Below are 18,434 nucleotides of genomic sequence, written 5' to 3' on the forward strand. Positions count from 1 at the left end.
AGCTTGCTTTTAAAAGTTTCTCTTTTTTCCTCTCAGTCCATGGTTACTCATGGTTATTCAGAGTGAGGAAATTCCCTCTTGGTTTGGGAATTGGAATGTTCTTTTCAATTTCCAGTTGTCTCAGTATCTTTCCATTAACTCTAATGGTCCATCATTGTCTTTTCCTGGGCTGGACAAGTGATAGTTACTTGAAGCTGTTTTCATGTAAACACCTGGCTTGGGAGATGCCCCTCCTCACTTGACTGCTGTGAGGTGTACCTACTGTAGAACTAGGGATGGGCAGCTGGAGAGCCACCAGACTCAGGCATCAAATGGTTATGGGGGTGGGAGGTAACAAATGAAAAACAGAGACCGGGGTGTGCTGAGGATGAGGGGGCTCCGGCTCACTTGGCCCCTGTCCCTGGCAGCCGGGCCCAGGCATGGAGTGGAGGGAGTGGGCCACAGGCAGCCTCTGCACTGTACAGAGGCAACAACCCTGAGTGACAACCCTGAGCTGGCATGAGAAGCAGCTCTGTCCTGCTTCCTCCACGCTGAGCCTGAGTTAGGGGTATTGCCCGAGCCTCCCCTGCCGAGGTGTCCGTGAGGGTGCCGGAGCTCCAGGAGACACTGTGGAGGTGTGAGTCTCCCCAGGCCGGGGCCAGCCTGGCCAGACCCAAAGGCACGTGCTCCCCGCTCCTGTGGCCTCATCCCCCCAGGAGCTAGTGGGATTGGCTGCCCTGGCCAAGGGAGGTGAGGCTGGAAGATTCCTCCTCAGTTCCTCTCAGTGTGCCCCCCCAGTATCAGCTGGTACGAGTCGTCTCTGGTATGAAATCAGTTGCTTTAACTGCTTATTTGGGGGATTAAACCTTCTGTCCTCCACTTGGACAGTTATTGCTCTGCAGTTAATTTGATAGCTCTTCTGTCTCAGCTACGCAAATTTTAAAAAAAGCCAATACTCAGCTGGTGTAAACTGACTTCAGTGAAATGACGGCAATTTATAGCTGCTGAAACTCTGGCCCATAATGTTCAAGATGCAGAAAAAATCAAATTGAAATTGGGTTATCATACTATAGGTTCACAGTGTGTTTCCCCTTGTCTAGCTTTGTAAAAAGAGAATGTCTAGAAGGACTATGGGGAAAAGAACGTTAACTGCAGGGATCTTGAAACTACCTAACTGTGGCATAGCTAACAGCTCATGTGGAAAAGAGAGAAGAGAGTTATTCACTACATTTACGCAGATCCATATAAGGTGAAGCTGCCACCTTGAGGCCAATAATCTCCCATTTGAAATGGCTATTGCTTATAAACTACTTCCTGGAAACTGTTAATTGTGAAACAGTAAACATTGACCAGAGAAGCTAACGCCATTTCACAGCAATGCAAGCAAATCAAAGTAGCAGTCAGGGACCTTGCAGCTCTTCGTTTTGGGTTCTGCTTTCAAATATTTCTCAGGAGAATGTTTTGCTTTTCTTACACCGAGATGATTCCTGGGATTAGACCTCTTTATCCACCCATGATAAAGTTTCTTCCTCTGTTAATATTTGTGGGCTTTGCTGAAGGGGAGAAGCTGTTGGTGATGCCTATGGACGGAAGTGCGTGGCTGAGTACGCGTCTTATCGTGGAGAAGCTCCATCAAAATGGGCACGAGATAGTCCTTGTGGTACCAGAAACCAATCTGTTTTTGACATCAGCCAAGAATTTCACCATTAAGACCTATCCAGTGCCTTACAAAGACGAACACATGGATGCACTAATGGAGACTTTTGGTAAAGATCGCTTTGTTAAACAACCTTTTCTAAATGTTGTTATTTCACTATATAAAAGTCTAGCACGAGCATTCCAGATGCTTTTCCAAAGCTGTGAAAGTTTGTTGAGCAACAAAGAACTGATTCGGTACCTCGAAGAAAGTCAATTTGATGCCATCCTCACAGATCCAGTTGGCATATGTGGGACAATAGTTGCTGAGTATCTGTCTCTCCCTTCTGTGTTTTTCTTACGTGGATTCCCATGTGACTTAGGATACAAGGCAACTCAGTGTCCAAGTCCACATTCTTATGTCCCAGGAATGTTTACTAGCAGCACAGACCACATGACCTTTACCCAGCGTGTGCAGAACCTGCTACACAGCACACTGGCACTGAGAGCTTGCATTACTCTCTATTCACCGTTTGAACAGCTGGCTTCTGAGTTTCTTCAGAGAGAAGTGTCTGTGCATAATCTCTTAGATCAAGGCTCTGTTTGGCTAATGAGACTAGACTTTGTATTCGAGTATCCCAGGCCAGTGATGCCCAATATGGTCTTTGTTGGTGGATTAAATTGTGCTGAGAAAAAGCACCTATCTCAGGTATGTACACTCTGTTTGCCCTTTATCAAGACTGGGCCAAATCATGACATGGGCACTCAGAAGTGTGAAGTCCAGCCTTATTTACAGTCTGAATTTGTCTAGCTTCAATTTCCAGCTATTGGATTGTGTTATAGATTGAAGAGTCCATTATTAAATTTTTGTTCCACAGGTAGACACCTATAGATTGTAATCAAGTCACTCCTTACCTTTCTCTTTGTTAAATTAAATAGATTGAGCTCCATGAGTCTATCACTATAAGGCATGTTTTCTAATCTTTTAATCATTCTTGAGGCTCTTCTCTGATCCCTCGCCAATTTTTCAACATCCTCCTTGAATTGTGTGTCATCTGCAAACTTTATGAGTGATGATTTTTATGTTTTCTTCCAGGTCATTAATAAAAATAGCATAGGGCCAAGAACAGATTCCTGCAGGATGCCATTAGAAACACACTCATGGCTTTGTGTGTTCCTTGTCCCTGACTCTCACATGACAGGCCCAAATATGAAAGTGTTCCATTCTTTTTGCAATATATTGTGCATTTAGTGTGGTAGGTGTGATCATAAGCACACAGAGAACCAGTGCAAAGCCAAAGATGGTAGAGGAACATGTTTTGCACTAAGGCCAGCCAACCTTTACTACATTAGATGTTAATTGTATTAAAAGGTAATTGTTTGATAGCAATAGTCTCTATGGTCCACAGTGGAGAACTGCAAGTTAAAAGAAAAGTGTTTCTCCTGGTCACAGGTTCGAGAGCCAGGACCGTTCTGTCCAAATTGGGACAGTTAGGACAAATGATTATTTGAATGGCCTTTTCAGCACTGGAAGCAGTTGTAGGATGAGAGGGAGAGGCACAGTAGGCTACACACAAAGCATCCTCAAAGAAAGAATTGTATTATTGAATGTATCAATGATCTGTCACCGTCCCTTGGTTTTGCCATCTGTAAAATAGGTATCAGTACCCACCTCACAGGACTGGCATTAGACTGGAACGTGTGTCTGTAAAACAGTTGTGTGAGATTCTCTCATTGTCTGAAATATTCTGATGAAAGCCACTATAAGAATGCAAAGAATGTTTTACATTGAAAAGTGGATGGAGGCAAGGGGAACTACAGACTTATGTGTTATTTGTGGGGGAAGTTACCATGGTTTTCAAAGTCTTTTTCATGCCTGCAGGAATTAGAGCAGACATGGGACAGCTTCGTTAGCACAAGCTGAATCAAGGTATAAATTACATCTTCCTGGTGTTGCCGGCACCCAGTGCCGAGAGGCTGAACAACAGCTTGAGTTGGTTCGTTACCCGGTGTGCTGCACCCAATAATCACAACGGGGTGGAGAAGCAGAAAAGTTTATTTGCAGCTGCAAAAAGGTACAGGGAGAATAAAATCTCAAATCCTGTACAACAGAGCAGGAAGTTACACAGGCTTTTATACATCCTTTTTCCCAGCATACTTATCCAATAGCAAGCTGCTCCAAGTATCCATATAGCCAGCCAATCCAGTTCCCAGCTAGTTCCCTGATTCTCTGTATCATTTGTTAAACTATACATAAAGCTGCTTTATTCAGCATTGTTCTTCCATATCTCCCCTGTTTGGCCTTGCTTAGTTTCAGGCAGTCTGACTCTGCAACATACTGTTGCAGATTCTCAGCATAACTGCTGTGTGTGCCTCCAGGCGGGGGGGCCAAGGACACTTGGGCCTAGCACGCAGAGCTGCTGCGAGTGCCTCCAGGCAGGAGGGGGTGGGGGGGCAAGGACACCGGGGCCTAGTGCGAGGGGGCTTCATCGACACTCGTGGTCTTCCATCCCCTCGAGTTACCTAGTGGCCATGCCCCAGTGTTCCCAACAACTCCCCCCTTTGAGAACACTCAACAGCCTTGGCTCTGAGTTTTCTCACTTGGGCTACTTATTTCTTTACAATATGACTTTGCATAAGCACTTTGTGATAGCCCTGAAGAGAATGACTTATTAACTTTTGCAAAAGGGCCCTGACACATGATACCGCACAGCATAATACCAGTAATACAAGCAATACAGGAAAGAGAAGTTTCAATAGCAGGCTAAATAAACCACCAAGCCAAGACGACAAACCCCAGCCTGAAAACAAGGTTTGCAACCAATCGTTCTCTGGGGCAGTATAGGCAACCTGTGCTCCGGCTCGGGCATGGGCCTCAGCCTGTACCACCTTTTCATAGATCTCGTAACTGCTATCATTGACATATACACAAGATCGGGGCGCGACGAGGGCACAAACCCCTCCTTGGGATGCCAAGAGATAGTCCAAAGCCAGCCTGTTTTGGAGGGAAAACGTCCTGAGCTGCTGTACCTCTTTATTTAATGTTTTTACTACTGACCTGAAAATCACTAACCGAGTCCTCTAACTCTAAGGCCACTTTCTCAAGTACCATCTGCAGCCTTACAGTATAGCGGCCTATGCCTGCCATGGCTGGCCCGGTAAACAGTGGCGCTATTCCCAGTACAGAGCACCCTACCAGCTTCTCGGTTGTGAGGGGATTCTTCATATTGCCCTCTAATGCCGTAGTCAGTCGCCGCAGGGTCTTTTCTCGTGACTCAACAGAGGTGTCTCGGGCATTTCTAATCTTTCCTTTGGGCAGCGTGGCAGTTATGGAAAGATGAGGAACTCCATGAGCTATATAACAGCTACCTGTCCAGTTGGCTGGCAGCACCTTGTAAGCCTTTCGGCCACATATAAAATAGTGACCCTGTAGGGCCCAGTAAGGACTGTTTCTTAAGGGGATTCCTGGGATATTTAAGGCTGCTTTTCCAAACAGTTCATATGCCCCTAGGGGGGCATCCCATCCTCCTGATTGGGTACAAGTGGGGGCATTTCTAATTGTGCCGTTCAAATTACACTCGCCATAGGGACCACTACAAACCCACCATTGGCTTGCTACATTGGAGATGTTAACTGGATGGCAAGTTACATTTCCAAACCCCTTTTTTGTGGTAAGATTATTTGTAAGAGTTTCCCTAAAAGGGGAGGAACCATTACACCCACACTGTTGGCCTCCCCTGTTGGTCTTTATCCAATACCCATCAGCCCACTGTGTAATAACACAGGAGCTCTTTCCCACAGGATGCCCATAGTGATCAGATTGGTTTCGGGTAAAACATAACACTCCCTCAGTGAGTACTGCAACTGAATACTCCTGGTCCTGATAGGCGGCTTGCTGTAAAGAGGTCTTGTTCCAGAACGGCGAGTTCGTTCTCTCCTGCTCTTTGGTGGTGGCTAATTCTGCTAGGGTCAAGGGCAGCATGTCAAGGGGCATTCCCGTTTTGGGGGATAGTGGAGTTGGAGCACATACCCAGCAATCAGTCTGATTTGTTAAATTAGCAACATGGTGCGCAAGCAAAACAAAGGAGTTATGCTCCCGATATGCACAGTTTGGAAATACCAATACAGAGAATAACAATGTTACCCAATTAATTATTACCAGAGTCTTCCCAACCCAGGGTCTCCAGTACCCGGGTGGGCCCATTTTAGCATTAAGGTGCCCGCTATTTGTGTCTTTTAAACAGTAGCTTTAGCCCGAGATCGTCACTAGATGAGGAGTCAGCAGGTTGGACGGTCCACTGTTCTGCTGACGAGGGGGCGGGTACTGCCTTCAGACGAGAGTGATGGATCCAGTTCTTGTGTCCCTCGATCTTTGGCGCTGTATGGGAGATCAGCAGGACGGTATAGGGTCCTTTCCACTTTTCCTGGAGAGGCTCGTCTTTCCAGGTGCGAACAAGCACAGAGTCACCGGGCTGTAAGGAGTGAACGGGAGAGTCCAAGGGGAGAGGCTGGGAATCCTTGGTATACCTGTGAAGAGACAAGAGAACAGCAGACAGGGAACACATATACTGTGACAAAAAAACATTACCCAACTCCCATTCCCCTGACAGAACCGGGGTGCCATTCATAGGCCATGCCCTTCCAAACATAATTTCAAAGGGACTGAGCCCTAATCTACCCTTTGGGAGAACGCGGATACGGAGTAGGACGAGGGGCAAAGCATCAGGCCATCGCAGTGAGGCTTCTTGGCACACTTTTGAGAGATGCCGTTTAAGGGTCTGATTGGTACGCTCCACTACCCCACTGGCTTGCGGTCTCCAGGGCGTATGGAGTTTCCGGGGGATCTGTAAGGCATGTGAGATGCTTTGAATGATTTTTGACGTGAAGTGTGTCCCATTGTCAGATTCCATCCACAGGGGGAGTCCAAAGCAAGGAATGATCTCCTTAACAAACTTGAGGGCCACTGTCCTGGCAGTGCAGTTACGGCATGGGAAGGCTTCTGGCCATCCGCTGAACCGATACACTATGACAAGGAGATATTTGAACCCTTGGGTCCGGGGAAACTCAGTAAAGTCTATTTGCCACACTCGTCCGGGGCCCGGAGTGGGTTCTAGGGCAGCTGGTGGCACAGGATGTCCCGGTCGGGGGTTATTCTTTTGGCAGACTAAGCAGTTCACTTGTACCTGGGCAGCCAGGGGTCGGAGTCCGGAAGTGATAAAGTATTTTCCCATTAGCTGGATAAGTGTTTCCCTGCCAGCATGAGTGGTTTGATGTAGTTTCTGCAGCACTGGCCGGATCAGGCCCTTTGGTAAGAGGACCTTCCCTTCTGGGGAATGGAGCCATCCCTCCTTTTCCCGGAGACCGAGTTTGTCAGTTAGCTGTCTCTCCTCCCCAGAGTACTGAGGGGTTGGAAGCTCCCCTACTGATGGGATAAGGGCATGTATATGGCGTTCTCAGTCTGAGGGGATGGCAGGGTGGCAGCATGCTTAGCCTCTCTATCCGCCCGGGCGTTACCTCTGGCCACATCTTGATCCTCCCTTTGATGGGCTTTACAGTGTACCACCGCCACTTCCGAGGGGAGTTGTACGGCTTCTAGGAGCCGGAGGATTTGGGGCCCGTACTTGACTGGGGAGCCTTGGGCTGTCAGCATTCCCCTTTGCTTCCATAGGCCAGCATGAGCATGCAGCACACCAAAAGCATACTTTGAATCAGTAAAAATGTTGACCCGCTTTCCTTTTGACAGTTCAAGTGCACGGGTCAGGGCTATTAGTTCGGCAAGCTGGGCAGAGGTCCCAGTAGGCAAACCTTCAGCTTCCACAGTGTCATGGAGGGTCACAACAGCATAACCCGCCCTCCTTTGCCCATTTATTACAGTACTGCTACCATCAGTGTACCACTCATAATCTGCATTTGGGAGGGGTACATCCTTTAAATCCGGAAGGCTGGAGTACTGGACATCTATGATCTCTAAACAGTCATGTTTCTGTTCCTCTGTTTCTGCCAAGAGGGTGGCTGGGTTAAGGGAGGGGCAAGGCTGTAAGGTGACTTCAGAGTTCTCTAACAGCTTAGCCTGGTACCGAGCAATCCGAGCCTGGGTGAGCCAAAGCCCTCCCTTTGCATCCAATAAGGCTCGGACCATATGGGGAGTATAGATTTGCATAACCCCTCCCAATGTTAGCTTCTCGGCTTCCTCAAGCAATAGGGCAGTAGCTGCGACCTCCTGTAAACATGCCGGCCAACCCTTTGCAACCTGATCCAATTGCTTAGAAAAATAAGCCACAGGACGCTTCCATGCTCCTAACAGCTGTGTAAGCACTCCTAGGGCCACCCCCCTTCGTTCATGTACATACAACTGAAACGGCTTAGAGGGATCTGGCAGGCCCAGAGCCGGGGCTTCCATCAATTTTCTTTTCAGGATTTTAAATGCCCTGTCAGCCTCTGGGGTCCAATAGAAGGGGTCATGATCTGCTCCTTTTACACAGTCGTACAGGGGTTTAGCCCACAGTCCAAACTCTGGGATCCATATCCTGCAAAAGCCTGCCATACCCAGAAATGCCCTGAGCCGCTTACGGTTACTTGGGGTAGGAACTTGACAGATAGCTTCCTTTCTTTCGCTTGAAAGCTGACGCTCCCCTTGCCGTATGTGAAACCCGAGGTACCGTACCTCTGGGAATCATAGAATCATAGAATATCAGGGTTGGAAGGGACCCCTGAAGGTCATCTAGTCCAACCCCCTGCTCGAAGCAGGACCAATTCCCAGTTAAATCATCCCAGCCAGGGCTTTGTCAAGCCTGACCTTAAAAACCTCTAAGGAAGGAGATTCTACCACCTCCCTAGGTAACGCATTCCAGTGTTTCACCACCCTCTTAGTGAAAAAGTTTTTCCTAATATCCAATCTAAACCGCCCCCACTGCAACTTGAGACCATTACTCCTCGTTCTGTCATCTGCTAGCACTCAGAACAGTCTAGAGCCATCCTCTTTGGAACCCCCTTTCAGGTAGTTGAAAGCAGCTACCAAATCCCCCCTCATTCTTCTCTTCTGCAGGCTAAACAATCCCAGCTCCCTCAGCCTCTCCTCATAAGTCATGTGTTCTAGACCCCTAATCATTTTTGTTGCCCTTCGCTGGACTCTCTCCAATTTATCCACATCCTTCTTGTAGTGTGGGGCCCAAAACTGGAAACAGTACTCCAGATGAGGCCTCACCAATGTCGAATAGAGGGGAACGATCACGTCCCTCGATCTGCTGGCTATGCCCCTACTTATACATCCCAAAATGCCATTGGCCTTCTTGGCAACAAGGGCACACTGCTGACTCATATCCAGCTTCTCGTCCACTGTCACCCCTAGGTCCTTTTCCGCAGAACTGCTGCCTAGCCATTCGGTCCCTAGTCTGTAGCGGTGCATTGGATTATTCCATCCTAAGTGCAGGACCCTGCACTTATCCTTATTGAACCTCATCAGATTTCTTTTGGCCCAATCCTCCAATTTGTCTAGGTCCTTCTGTATCCTATCCCTCCCCTTCAGCGTATCTACCACTCCTCCCAGTTTAGTATCATCCGCAAATTTGCTGAGAGTGCAATCCACACCATCCTCCAGATCATTTATGAAGATATTGAACAAAACCGGCCCCAGGACCGACCCTTGGGGCACTCCACTTGATACCGGCTGCCAACTAGACATGGAGCCATTGATCACTACCCGTTGAGCCCGACAATCTAGCCAGCTTTCTACCCACCTTATAGTGCATTCATCCAGCCCATACTTCCTTAACTTGCTGACAAGAATACTGTGGGAGACCGTGTCAAAAGCTTTGCTAAAGTCAAGAAACAATACATCCACTGCTTTCCCTTCATCCACAGAACCAGTAATCTCATCATAAAAGGCGATTAGATTAGTCAGGCATGACCTTCCCTTGGTGAATCCATGCTGGCTGTTCCTGATCACTTTCCTCTCATGCAAGTGCATCAGGATTGATTCTTTGAGGACCTGCTCCATGATTTTTCCAGGGACTGAGGTGAGGCTGACTGGCCTGTAGTTCCCAGGATCCTCCTTCTTCCCTTTTTTAAAGATTGGCACTACATTAGCCTTTTTCCAGTCATCCGGGACTTCCCCGGTTCGCCACGAGTTTTCAAAGATAATGGCCAATGGCTCTGCAATCACAGCCGCCAATTCCTTCAGCACTCTCGGATGCAACTCGTCCGGCCCCATGGACTTGTGCACGTCCAGCTTTTCTAAATAGTCCCTAACCACCTCTATCTCCACAGAGGGCTGGCCATCTCTTCCCCATTTTGTGATGCCCAGCGCAGCAGTCTGGGAGCTGACCTTGTCAGTGAAAACAGAGGCAAAAAAAAAGGGCAATTTGAGCCTTACGCCGTGCTACACGATATCCCTGGAGTCCAATAAAATTCAGGAGGCTCACGGTGGCTTTAAGGCAGGGTTTTTGGCCCACAGTGGCAATTAACAAATCATCTACATACTGCAGAAGGAGGGCCTCCTCATTATCCCACTCCTGTAGGTCCCTGGCCAGAGCCTGGCCAAAAAGGGTGGGAGAGTTTTTAAATCCCTGGGCCAACACTGTCCAGCAAAGTTGCTTTTTAACCCTTTTTCGGTCCTCCCACTCGAAGGAGAAGATCTCCTGTGATGGGGTGGCAACTGGGATGGTAAAGAAAGCATCTTTCAGATCAAGGACTGAAAAATGGGTATACTGTCCCCCTATAGAAGCCAATAAGGTGTACGGGTTAGGGACAAGAGGGTGCAGAGTCTTAACCCGTTCATTGACTGCCCTTAGGTCCTGTACCAGCCGATACGTGCCATCAGGCTTCTGTACGGGTAGAATGGGAGTGTTCCAGGCTGACTGACATTCCCGGAGAATACCATACATTAGGAATCGATCTATAGTTTCCTGTAAACCTTCTCTGGCTTCCCTCTTGATTGGATACTGTTTTACTTGCACTGGGCCTTTCCCTGGTATGAGCTGAATAGTAATAGGGGTCTGGTGGGTGGCCTTTCCTGGAATCCCTGATGCCCACACGAGGGGGTACACCTGGTCTTCCCACGGACTCCATTCTGGGGCTTGCATGGCTGAGGGCTCAACTGCAAGGGTCATGATCCAGGCATTCTCAGGGGGTAAGGTAAGGGTTATTTCGTCCTCAGTAAAATGCAGGGTGGCACCGAGGCGACAAAGTAGATCCCGTCCCAGCAGAGGTGTTGGACACTCAGGGAGGTATACCAGCTTGTGGGATATAGTCCTGTCTCCCAAAGCACATTCCGCTGGGGCATACACTGGGCACTTGGTGTCCCTGCCTGTGGCTCCTACCACAGTAAGGGAATCTGCTACTGGCAACTGAAGAGGCTGATTTACGGCAGTTCGGGCCGCTCCAGAGTCCACTAAAAAATCTATTTCTGAGCTTCCCACCTGCATCTTTACTCGGGGTTCCGGGGGTAGGGTGGTCCGTCTCCCCTGACACCCCTATTCCTGCTCCACCATCGCCATCATAGGGGCACCTCCCTTTTCTTTCCTCTTTGGGCATTCATTTTTCCAGTGTCCCTCCTGTTGACACAGGGCACACTGGTTGCGTCCCAGTCGTCTCTCCTGCAGGCCCGGACGGTCGCGTCCACGGCCCCTTCCTCCCCGGCCACTTCTCTTAGTGCCGGCCTGTACCGCTGTTACCATCAAACTCACTTGCTTTTTCTCCTTCTCTGTCTCTCTCAGACTATAAGCTCGGTTTGCAGTCTCTAAAATTTGTGCCATTGTCATACCCATTAAATCCTCCTTTTTTTGTAACTTTCTCTTAATATCAGGGGCTGCTCTGCTCGTAAAAATTCCCTTAATAATTGACTCAGTTGCCTGATCATCGGGGTCTGCATTAGTGTTCTGTCGAATGGTGTCCCGAATACGCTGTAGAAAGGCCCCTGGGCTTTCTTTTAAATCCTGCATTACTTCATATGGCTTTGCCCAATTATTATGTCGGACAGCTGAGTGACGGAGTCCATGTAAAAGCAATTCCTTATAGGAGGTAAGGCGGGTCATATCCCCATGATCATTTGGATCCCACCTGGGGTCTGCTCAGGGGACTTGTGCATCCGGGTCAGGGACATTAATATGATCCCGGTCGTACCGTCTCTGCGCCTCCTCCCTTGCCTTGGACACAACCTGTTGTCTTTCAACCTCAGGCAATAGGGTTCGCAGGAGGACGTTACAATCATCCCAGTCCGGCTTGTGACTACTGAGGCACCCCTCAAAGACTGATATAAACCTGCTTGGGTTGGTGGAAAACTCTCCTGCCTGTGCTTTGAAAGCAGCCAAATCCACAGGATTAAAGGGCACATGAGTATAAACCTGCATAGTTGTGGCAGGACGCCTGTCTGATCCAGACCGGGCGACTTTAGTTTCGGTGATTAAGGGGTATAGGCCAACCATTGGGGACTTACAAGGTGTGGGTGTAGGGGCCGAAGGGGACACCGGCTCTGCCATTACAGTGGGGGTGGGGGTCTGGGGACTAACATTAGCTACTACCGAACCAGTCGGAGTCAGATTACAGCGCTGTAAAATATCTGGTCGAGTACATAAAGTCAGAAACAAATGCGCATAATATGTTCATTCCATTTCCTTGTTCTCTGACAGAACAGGAGTAACTGAAGGATCGTGTTGTAATTAATTGACCCTCCTGGTGGCCACCACTCCTGGTCCTCTAGTTGATATTGAGGCCAGTCAACTGTACAGAATCGTTTTAATTGGCTCTTAGTCATCGGATCCGCACCAAATACCTTCCAGTTTGCTAGAATGCACTCTAGGGGCGTACACCGTGCCCTAACCTCTGAGCTCTGTCCCTGTCCCATACCTACAGGGTAACTCTGGGCGTCCCCAGGTTCCAACAGAGCATATAATCCAGATTTTAAAAGGTTCCTACCTTATCCAAGGGACCGGTTCTTCACCGTGGCCTGCAGCTGCTCCTCCCCCATGTCTAAGGGACCGGTTCTTCACCGCCGTCCACAACAGCTTCTCCACTATATGAGTGCGTTGCACCGTTGTGCCCTCCGGGGTCAATCAAATTGCATCTCCTCCGAGGCCCCCGATGAACTCACCGGTGCGCGCTGGGCGTTGCTTCTCGCCGCAATCCTCGACCTCCAGGAGGGGTCCGGGCAAGGCTAAATTGCAGCCTCGTGGCCCACCCAGGGACGCCAAAAGCTGTTGCCGGCACCCAGTGCCGAGAGGCTGAACAACAGCTTGAGTTGGTTTGTTACCCGGTGTGCTGCACCCAATAATCACAACGGGGTGGAGAAGCAGAAAAGTTTATTTGAAGCTTCAAAAAGGTACAGGGAGATTTGAATCTCAAATCCTGTACAACAGAGCAGGAAGTTACACAGGCTTTTATACATCCTTTTTCCCAGCATACTTATCCAATAGCAAGCTGCTCCAAGTATCCATATAGCCAGCCAATCCAGTTCCCAGCTAGTTCCCTGATTCTCTGTATCATTTGTTAAACTATACATAAAGCTGCTTTATTCAGCATTGTTCTTCCATATCTCCCCTGTTTGGCCTTGCTTAGTTTCAAGCAGTCTGACTCTTCAACATACTGTTGCAGATTCTCAGCATAACTGCTGTGTGTGCCTCCAGGCGGGGGGGGCCAAGGACACTTGGGCCTAGCACGCAGAGCTGCTGCGAGTGCCTCCAGGCAGGAGGTGGGGGGCCAAGGAAACCGGGGCCTAGTGCGAGGGGGCTTCATCGACACTCGTGGTCTTCCATCCCCTCGAGTTACCTAGTGGCCATGCCCCAGTGTTCCCAACACTGGGCTCCAGGGGAGATTTGCCTTGAGGGAAGAAAACAGTGGTGCCACCAGCCACAGACTAAAAAGCTTCTGCTGAAGTGGAACACTTCTAAGTGGTAGTTAGGGCTTAAGAAGTAGTCCTGCCACGTGGCACTGCTCAGGGGATGGACTGAATCTGCACGGGCCCCAGTCTCCCTGGCCACAGCTTTCTGTAGCTAGCCCCACCCATTTTGTGAGAGGGTCAATAAAGGGGAAGCTGCTGCTGCTGCTGGCTGTCTGCCTGTAGTGGCAGACTTTCTGCCAGCAGAATCTCCAAGAGGAGCTAACAGCATAGACCCTGGGCTAAATCCAGGGTAAGCTGTATAGTCAAAAGGAATGCAATTTAACATCCTCCCATTTCTTGCATATAAGCCCTGGGAATTGCCACACTGAATCAGATCACCACTCCTTCTAATCCAGTATCACATCTCTTGGTGCAAGATGCTTCAGAATAGGATGAACAGATGTCCCAATTTTATAGGGACAGTCTCGATATTTGGGACTTTTTCTTACATAGGTGCCTATTAGCCCCCACCCTCTGTCCCGATTTTTCACACTTGCTATCTGGTCACCTTACTTCAGAGGATACTGCAAGAAACCTAGTAGTGGACAATGATGGACTAACAGAGCTGTGCTGGGAATGGAAATTCTGTTTTGTGGAAGAATTTAATATTTTGAAATTTGTTTTTATTCCAGTCAGGAACAAAACCAAAAGTGTTAATTCTCCATGGAAGACAATTCTGAAAAAAGAAATTCAGATGGATTGAAATGTTTTATTTCCATTTTGACTTTTTAGTTTATAATATCCAATGTAATACAAAATTTAAACAAATGTGAAACCAAAATGTGTTCCAAAAGAAAATAATCAAAACATTTAATTCCAAAAATGTCAAAACAGGATGTTTTGACATGATGGAAGCTTTATTTTCCCTTTTTTTCTCCAAAACAAAATTTCTGTGAAATTCATGAAAGGTTTTAATCTCAGCAGAACTGCAGGCTCTGATGGAAAACGGTTCCATCAAAGGTTTTACTACCAGCTCTATGGAATAACATACTCCTAGTGGAAATTTCTTCCTAACCCTCAGTTAATGCTTGTCTTGTGCAAGCATTAACTGAATAAAGTTTTGTATCCCTATTGTTCTAGTCAAATGTAACTGTGGATGTTCCCACTGTTGGGAGAAATGTTAGGGCATCCACCTCTATTGCTTTCATAGTCTCCTCACAGCTTCCAAATTATTTTTTCTTCTTCCTCTTAAAGCTGTTTCTCGTTTCATTCCAGGGTCATTTTATCTTTAGAAAACTAATGATTTCTCAATTTTCAGTGTTTATTGACTCTTACAATTACAGCAATTAATATTCCCTTGAGGAGGGGAAGTTGGATAGTATAGCTTTTAGCGCTAAACTCAGGTACATTCTTTCCGCTTTACTAAGAGCTTAGGCTGCCAGCTCATGGCAAGCTATCCAACAATTATCAACGAGATGTAAAGACCGTGAAGATTTCATAACTGAAGGGGTAACAATTGCCTCAATATGAAGCCAAAATGAACAAAACATGGTAGGATGTTTGGTGCAGCCAGTCACTAACCTGCCACATCCTCACGTTTGGCCGATCGCGGCTCCCAGTGGCCACGGTTCCCTGCTCCAGGCCAATGGGAGCGGTTGGAAGCGGCGGCCAGTACATCCCTCGGCCCGCGCCGCTTCCAACAGCGATTTAGTCAGGGATCGGTCCTGCTTTGAGCAGGGGGTTGGACTAGATGACCTCCTGAGGTCCCTTCCAACCCTGATATTCTATGATTCTATGAACCTGCAGACGTGGCAGGTAAAGAAACCGGCCCGGGCCACCAGGGGCTTTCCCTGCACAAGCGACGGAACAAGTTTGGGAACTACTGGTTTAAGGATTTGTACACAAAATACCAAGACATTGCTTCAAAGTTTCTCCAGAGAGATGTGCACTTACCAACACTTTACCAAAATGGCTCCATATGGCTCCTGAGATACGACTTTGTGTTTGAGTATCCCAGACCAACGTGGTCTTCGTCGGAGGCATAAACTGTGAGGAGGGGAAGAACCTACCTCAGGTATGTCCAGTGATTCTGTTTTGTGTTTGCACTATTATTTTGATATTTTTTCTGTGGAAAAAGCCTGTAGATGAGCAATGAGCATTATAGCTCATTTTAATGTGCCTAATGTACACACCCTCCTCCCTTGTGTGGCTCTCCACACAAACTACAAAATAGGGTGCGGCCTGCACTGAATGTGAATCAGACTTCAAATGGTTTTCTCTTGCTAGTGACAAACTCTATTGCCCTAACATAAATTAAAAGTCTAAGCAGTATTGCCAAACAAAGAACCATAATTCAGGCTTTATTAAAAAGTAGGTGAGCCAAAGTCCGCTGTTGGGCAGCAGTGTAAATCTGGAGACAGGCCATTGACATTAACTGGCCAGAGACTTTCTCTGTTATAAATTAAACCAGACTTTGTAACTGATGTTTGTAATTTTCAAAAAGTAATGTGCTCAAAGAAAGCGAAAGTCCATAGCTGCCTGGACTGTTGTGTCAGCAGGAGTGGTGGGTCAGCCCTTCCGCCTCCCCCAGTGAGACCATTTCCTCCGCCTCCTGATCAAACTTGTTCCTTTGTCATCCCTTCTCCTCCTCCTCAACCTCTCTTCCTTTCCCTCACAGAGCGGGTCTGCTTTGGTCCACCCCATCATAAGAAACTCCCCTTGAATCCATCTCCCTCCTCAGCTGTCACTCCACCGCCTCTTCCTTTCACAGGGTCCAGTTCCTTTCTTCCAGTTTAACTTAAACACTCTCCAACCACTCCACTGAAACTGCTCTCTCCAAGTTTCTAGTGGCCTCTTCCTAGCCAGATCCCTGGGCTTTCACTTGATCCTTATCCTCCTTGAGCTCTCATCTGCTTTCTGTCTCTGTTGATCACACTTTCTTTCTTGAAGCTTTTTTCTCCGCAACTCTGTCTCCTGTTCTTGTGTGAGACTGTGTCCATGTGTATCTCAGTGTGAGATTGGAGGGTTTTTGAACATCAGGGTCTGTTGGAGCTGACCAGGCTCCCTGTGTCTGCTCATGCTCCCAAGCAGGGACATAAGGGACAGTCCTGTCCCTCCCTGAGTTCCCCCTTACTGCCAGGGCAGCGAGACGGAATCCAGGCAGTGTCTGACCCGCTGCTTTCTTCCGAAATCTGATCAGTTTCCTCTTCTAGGGGTGAGGTGCATCACGCCAACCACCAAGCCTCATGGCAGAATCCAAACCCTCAGGATTCAAACACTGCCTGTCTTGTGACAGACCGATCCCCATCAGGAACATACAAAGACACTTTTTTCTCTGCCTAGTGGAGAGCCACATCCTGGCTAAGTGCTCTGTGCCTAAGCCTTTTCTTCCAGCATCTGCAAGTCCAGGGATGCCTGGCTCAAGCTGCATCCTCTACAGTAATCCATGCAGTTCATTTCAGACCCAGAGGTGACCATTATGACCAGAGCAAAGTTGGAGAGATCAGCATCGGCCAACACATCCCACCCAAGGATCAGGCAAAGAAAGAGGCAAAGGACACGACAGAATTGTGACTGGGGACTTCGACTCTGACCACCTCAGCAGTCATGAAGTCTGTGGTGCACAAGATCTCAGCATCTAAATCCCCGGGCAGAAGCTCCGGAACCTGTGTAAAAGTGGGGGGGGGGCACTGGTGCTGGAACTGTGGCCCCATCCCCTGCTCCTCCTCTTCCCTCCACCCTCTGGCCAGGCTGGAAGCTGGAGTAAGAACTGCTGAGGGAGTCTGGGCCGCTGTAGGGAGCCTCGGACCGTCCACCAGGCCAGGGGACAGGGCCTTGGGGGAAAAAGAGGAGTACGGGGTGGGGACCCCTCGTGGGGGAGGGGCTGAGGCCCACCTCAGCCCCTGACCAGGAAGAGGCTGGTGCCACACTTCACCAGCTCCCCCACCACAAAGTGCAGCCCCTTCTGCCACCACTTCGCAGCTGCCCAAGGCTACTACACCCATGTTAAAAAGTCAGTGGGCTTGGCCTTCCCACTTGGAAAAGTGAAGGGGGCCATGGCCCCCCTACCCTGCCCCGGTTCCAGCGCCCTGCCTCAGGCCTGTACCAGTTTTCCTGACACCAGTGCCCCACACAGTAAAGCGAGCACCTTTGCCCAGTATCCTGGCATCAGTTCAGGGTATTGCAGGGATCTTCACCTCTAGAGTCCCTCTTGGTCACCTCTTTAGCCCTACAATGTCCTGAATCTCCATGACTCAGCCTTCTAGCTAAGTCCCATCTAAACCATGCCCCATCTGGAGTGGCAGTAGTACAACTAAATGTCTAAAAATGTCCCAAAACAAAAGATCCTTCAGCCTCCTCTCTTGTTATTTCTCAGCCTGTCTGTTGGGCTCAGTGTCCAGGCTCACCCTGGACTGAGTAGTGCTTGCACCAGGCTTGTACACCCCTTCCTGATAGGGGAACCCAAGTCCACCATCTGCTCTGGGCTCCAACCCAGAGACCATATGTTTAACAGCTAGGTCTGCTCTTTCAGACACGCTACTGTTTCCCTCAGCCACTTCCTACTGCCGAGCCCCTTGTGCTGCTTCCCTCTAGCCTGTGCTTAACACAGCCTCTCCTCTGGTTCCCAGGCCTCTGGCTTCTCCCAAGGTCCTCCCAGCTTCTCCTTTCTCAGCGGGAACAGTGACCACTCAGGACTGCCTCCCTGTGCTTCACCCCTCTCCAGGGCTTACCACTGGGATTAATTCTAGCCCTGTGGCCTTCTTCAGACTGCCTTCCTCAGGACCTTCCACACTACAGTCCCTTGCAATTTACACACCAGGCCCCAACAGAAAACGGTACACTACTGTCTCACCAAAGGAGGAGGACACCATCTGAGTGCCAAGACAGAGAGCCAGAGAACAGAACCTCTTAGAACCTCTTTCAGAATGCTGCTTACATCACCTCCCTGGTCCGCCTACCGGCTGTGATGTCATCCTGAAGAGCGAGTGAGCACTTGGCACTTAGGGCT

The 18,434-nt window shown here is 48.7% G+C and overlaps 1 protein-coding gene across 1 annotated transcript; it reads left to right on the forward strand.

The window, feature by feature from the left end:
- Positions 1–1,459: 1,459 nt before the first annotated feature.
- On the forward strand, positions 1,460–16,999 carry LOC144271878 (UDP-glucuronosyltransferase 1A4-like). The gene is made up of 3 exons (XM_077829485.1): positions 1,460–2,323; positions 15,444–15,500; positions 16,820–16,999. The coding sequence occupies exons 1-3, from the start codon at positions 1,460–1,462 to the stop codon at positions 16,997–16,999; spliced, it is 1,101 nt and encodes a 366-aa protein (XP_077685611.1).
- The last annotated feature ends 1,435 nt before the right edge of the window (positions 17,000–18,434 follow it).

This window comes from Eretmochelys imbricata, chromosome 11 (genome assembly GCF_965152235.1).
Source record: "Eretmochelys imbricata isolate rEreImb1 chromosome 11, rEreImb1.hap1, whole genome shotgun sequence".
NCBI classification, from domain to species: domain Eukaryota; kingdom Metazoa; phylum Chordata; order Testudines; family Cheloniidae; genus Eretmochelys; species Eretmochelys imbricata.

Excerpts from the sequence above, each read along its gene's own strand:
- LOC144271878 (XM_077829485.1), top strand. The coding sequence starts at position 1,460 with ATGATTCCTGGGATTAGACCTCTTTATCCACCCATGATAAAGTTTCTT. Across the intron at positions 2,324-15,443 it reads AGAAAAAGCACCTATCTCAG|ACCAACGTGGTCTTCGTCGG; the intron begins GTATGTACACTC and ends TGAGTATCCCAG. Across the intron at positions 15,501-16,819 it reads AGGGGAAGAACCTACCTCAG|CATCTGCAAGTCCAGGGATG; the intron begins GTATGTCCAGTG and ends CTTTTCTTCCAG.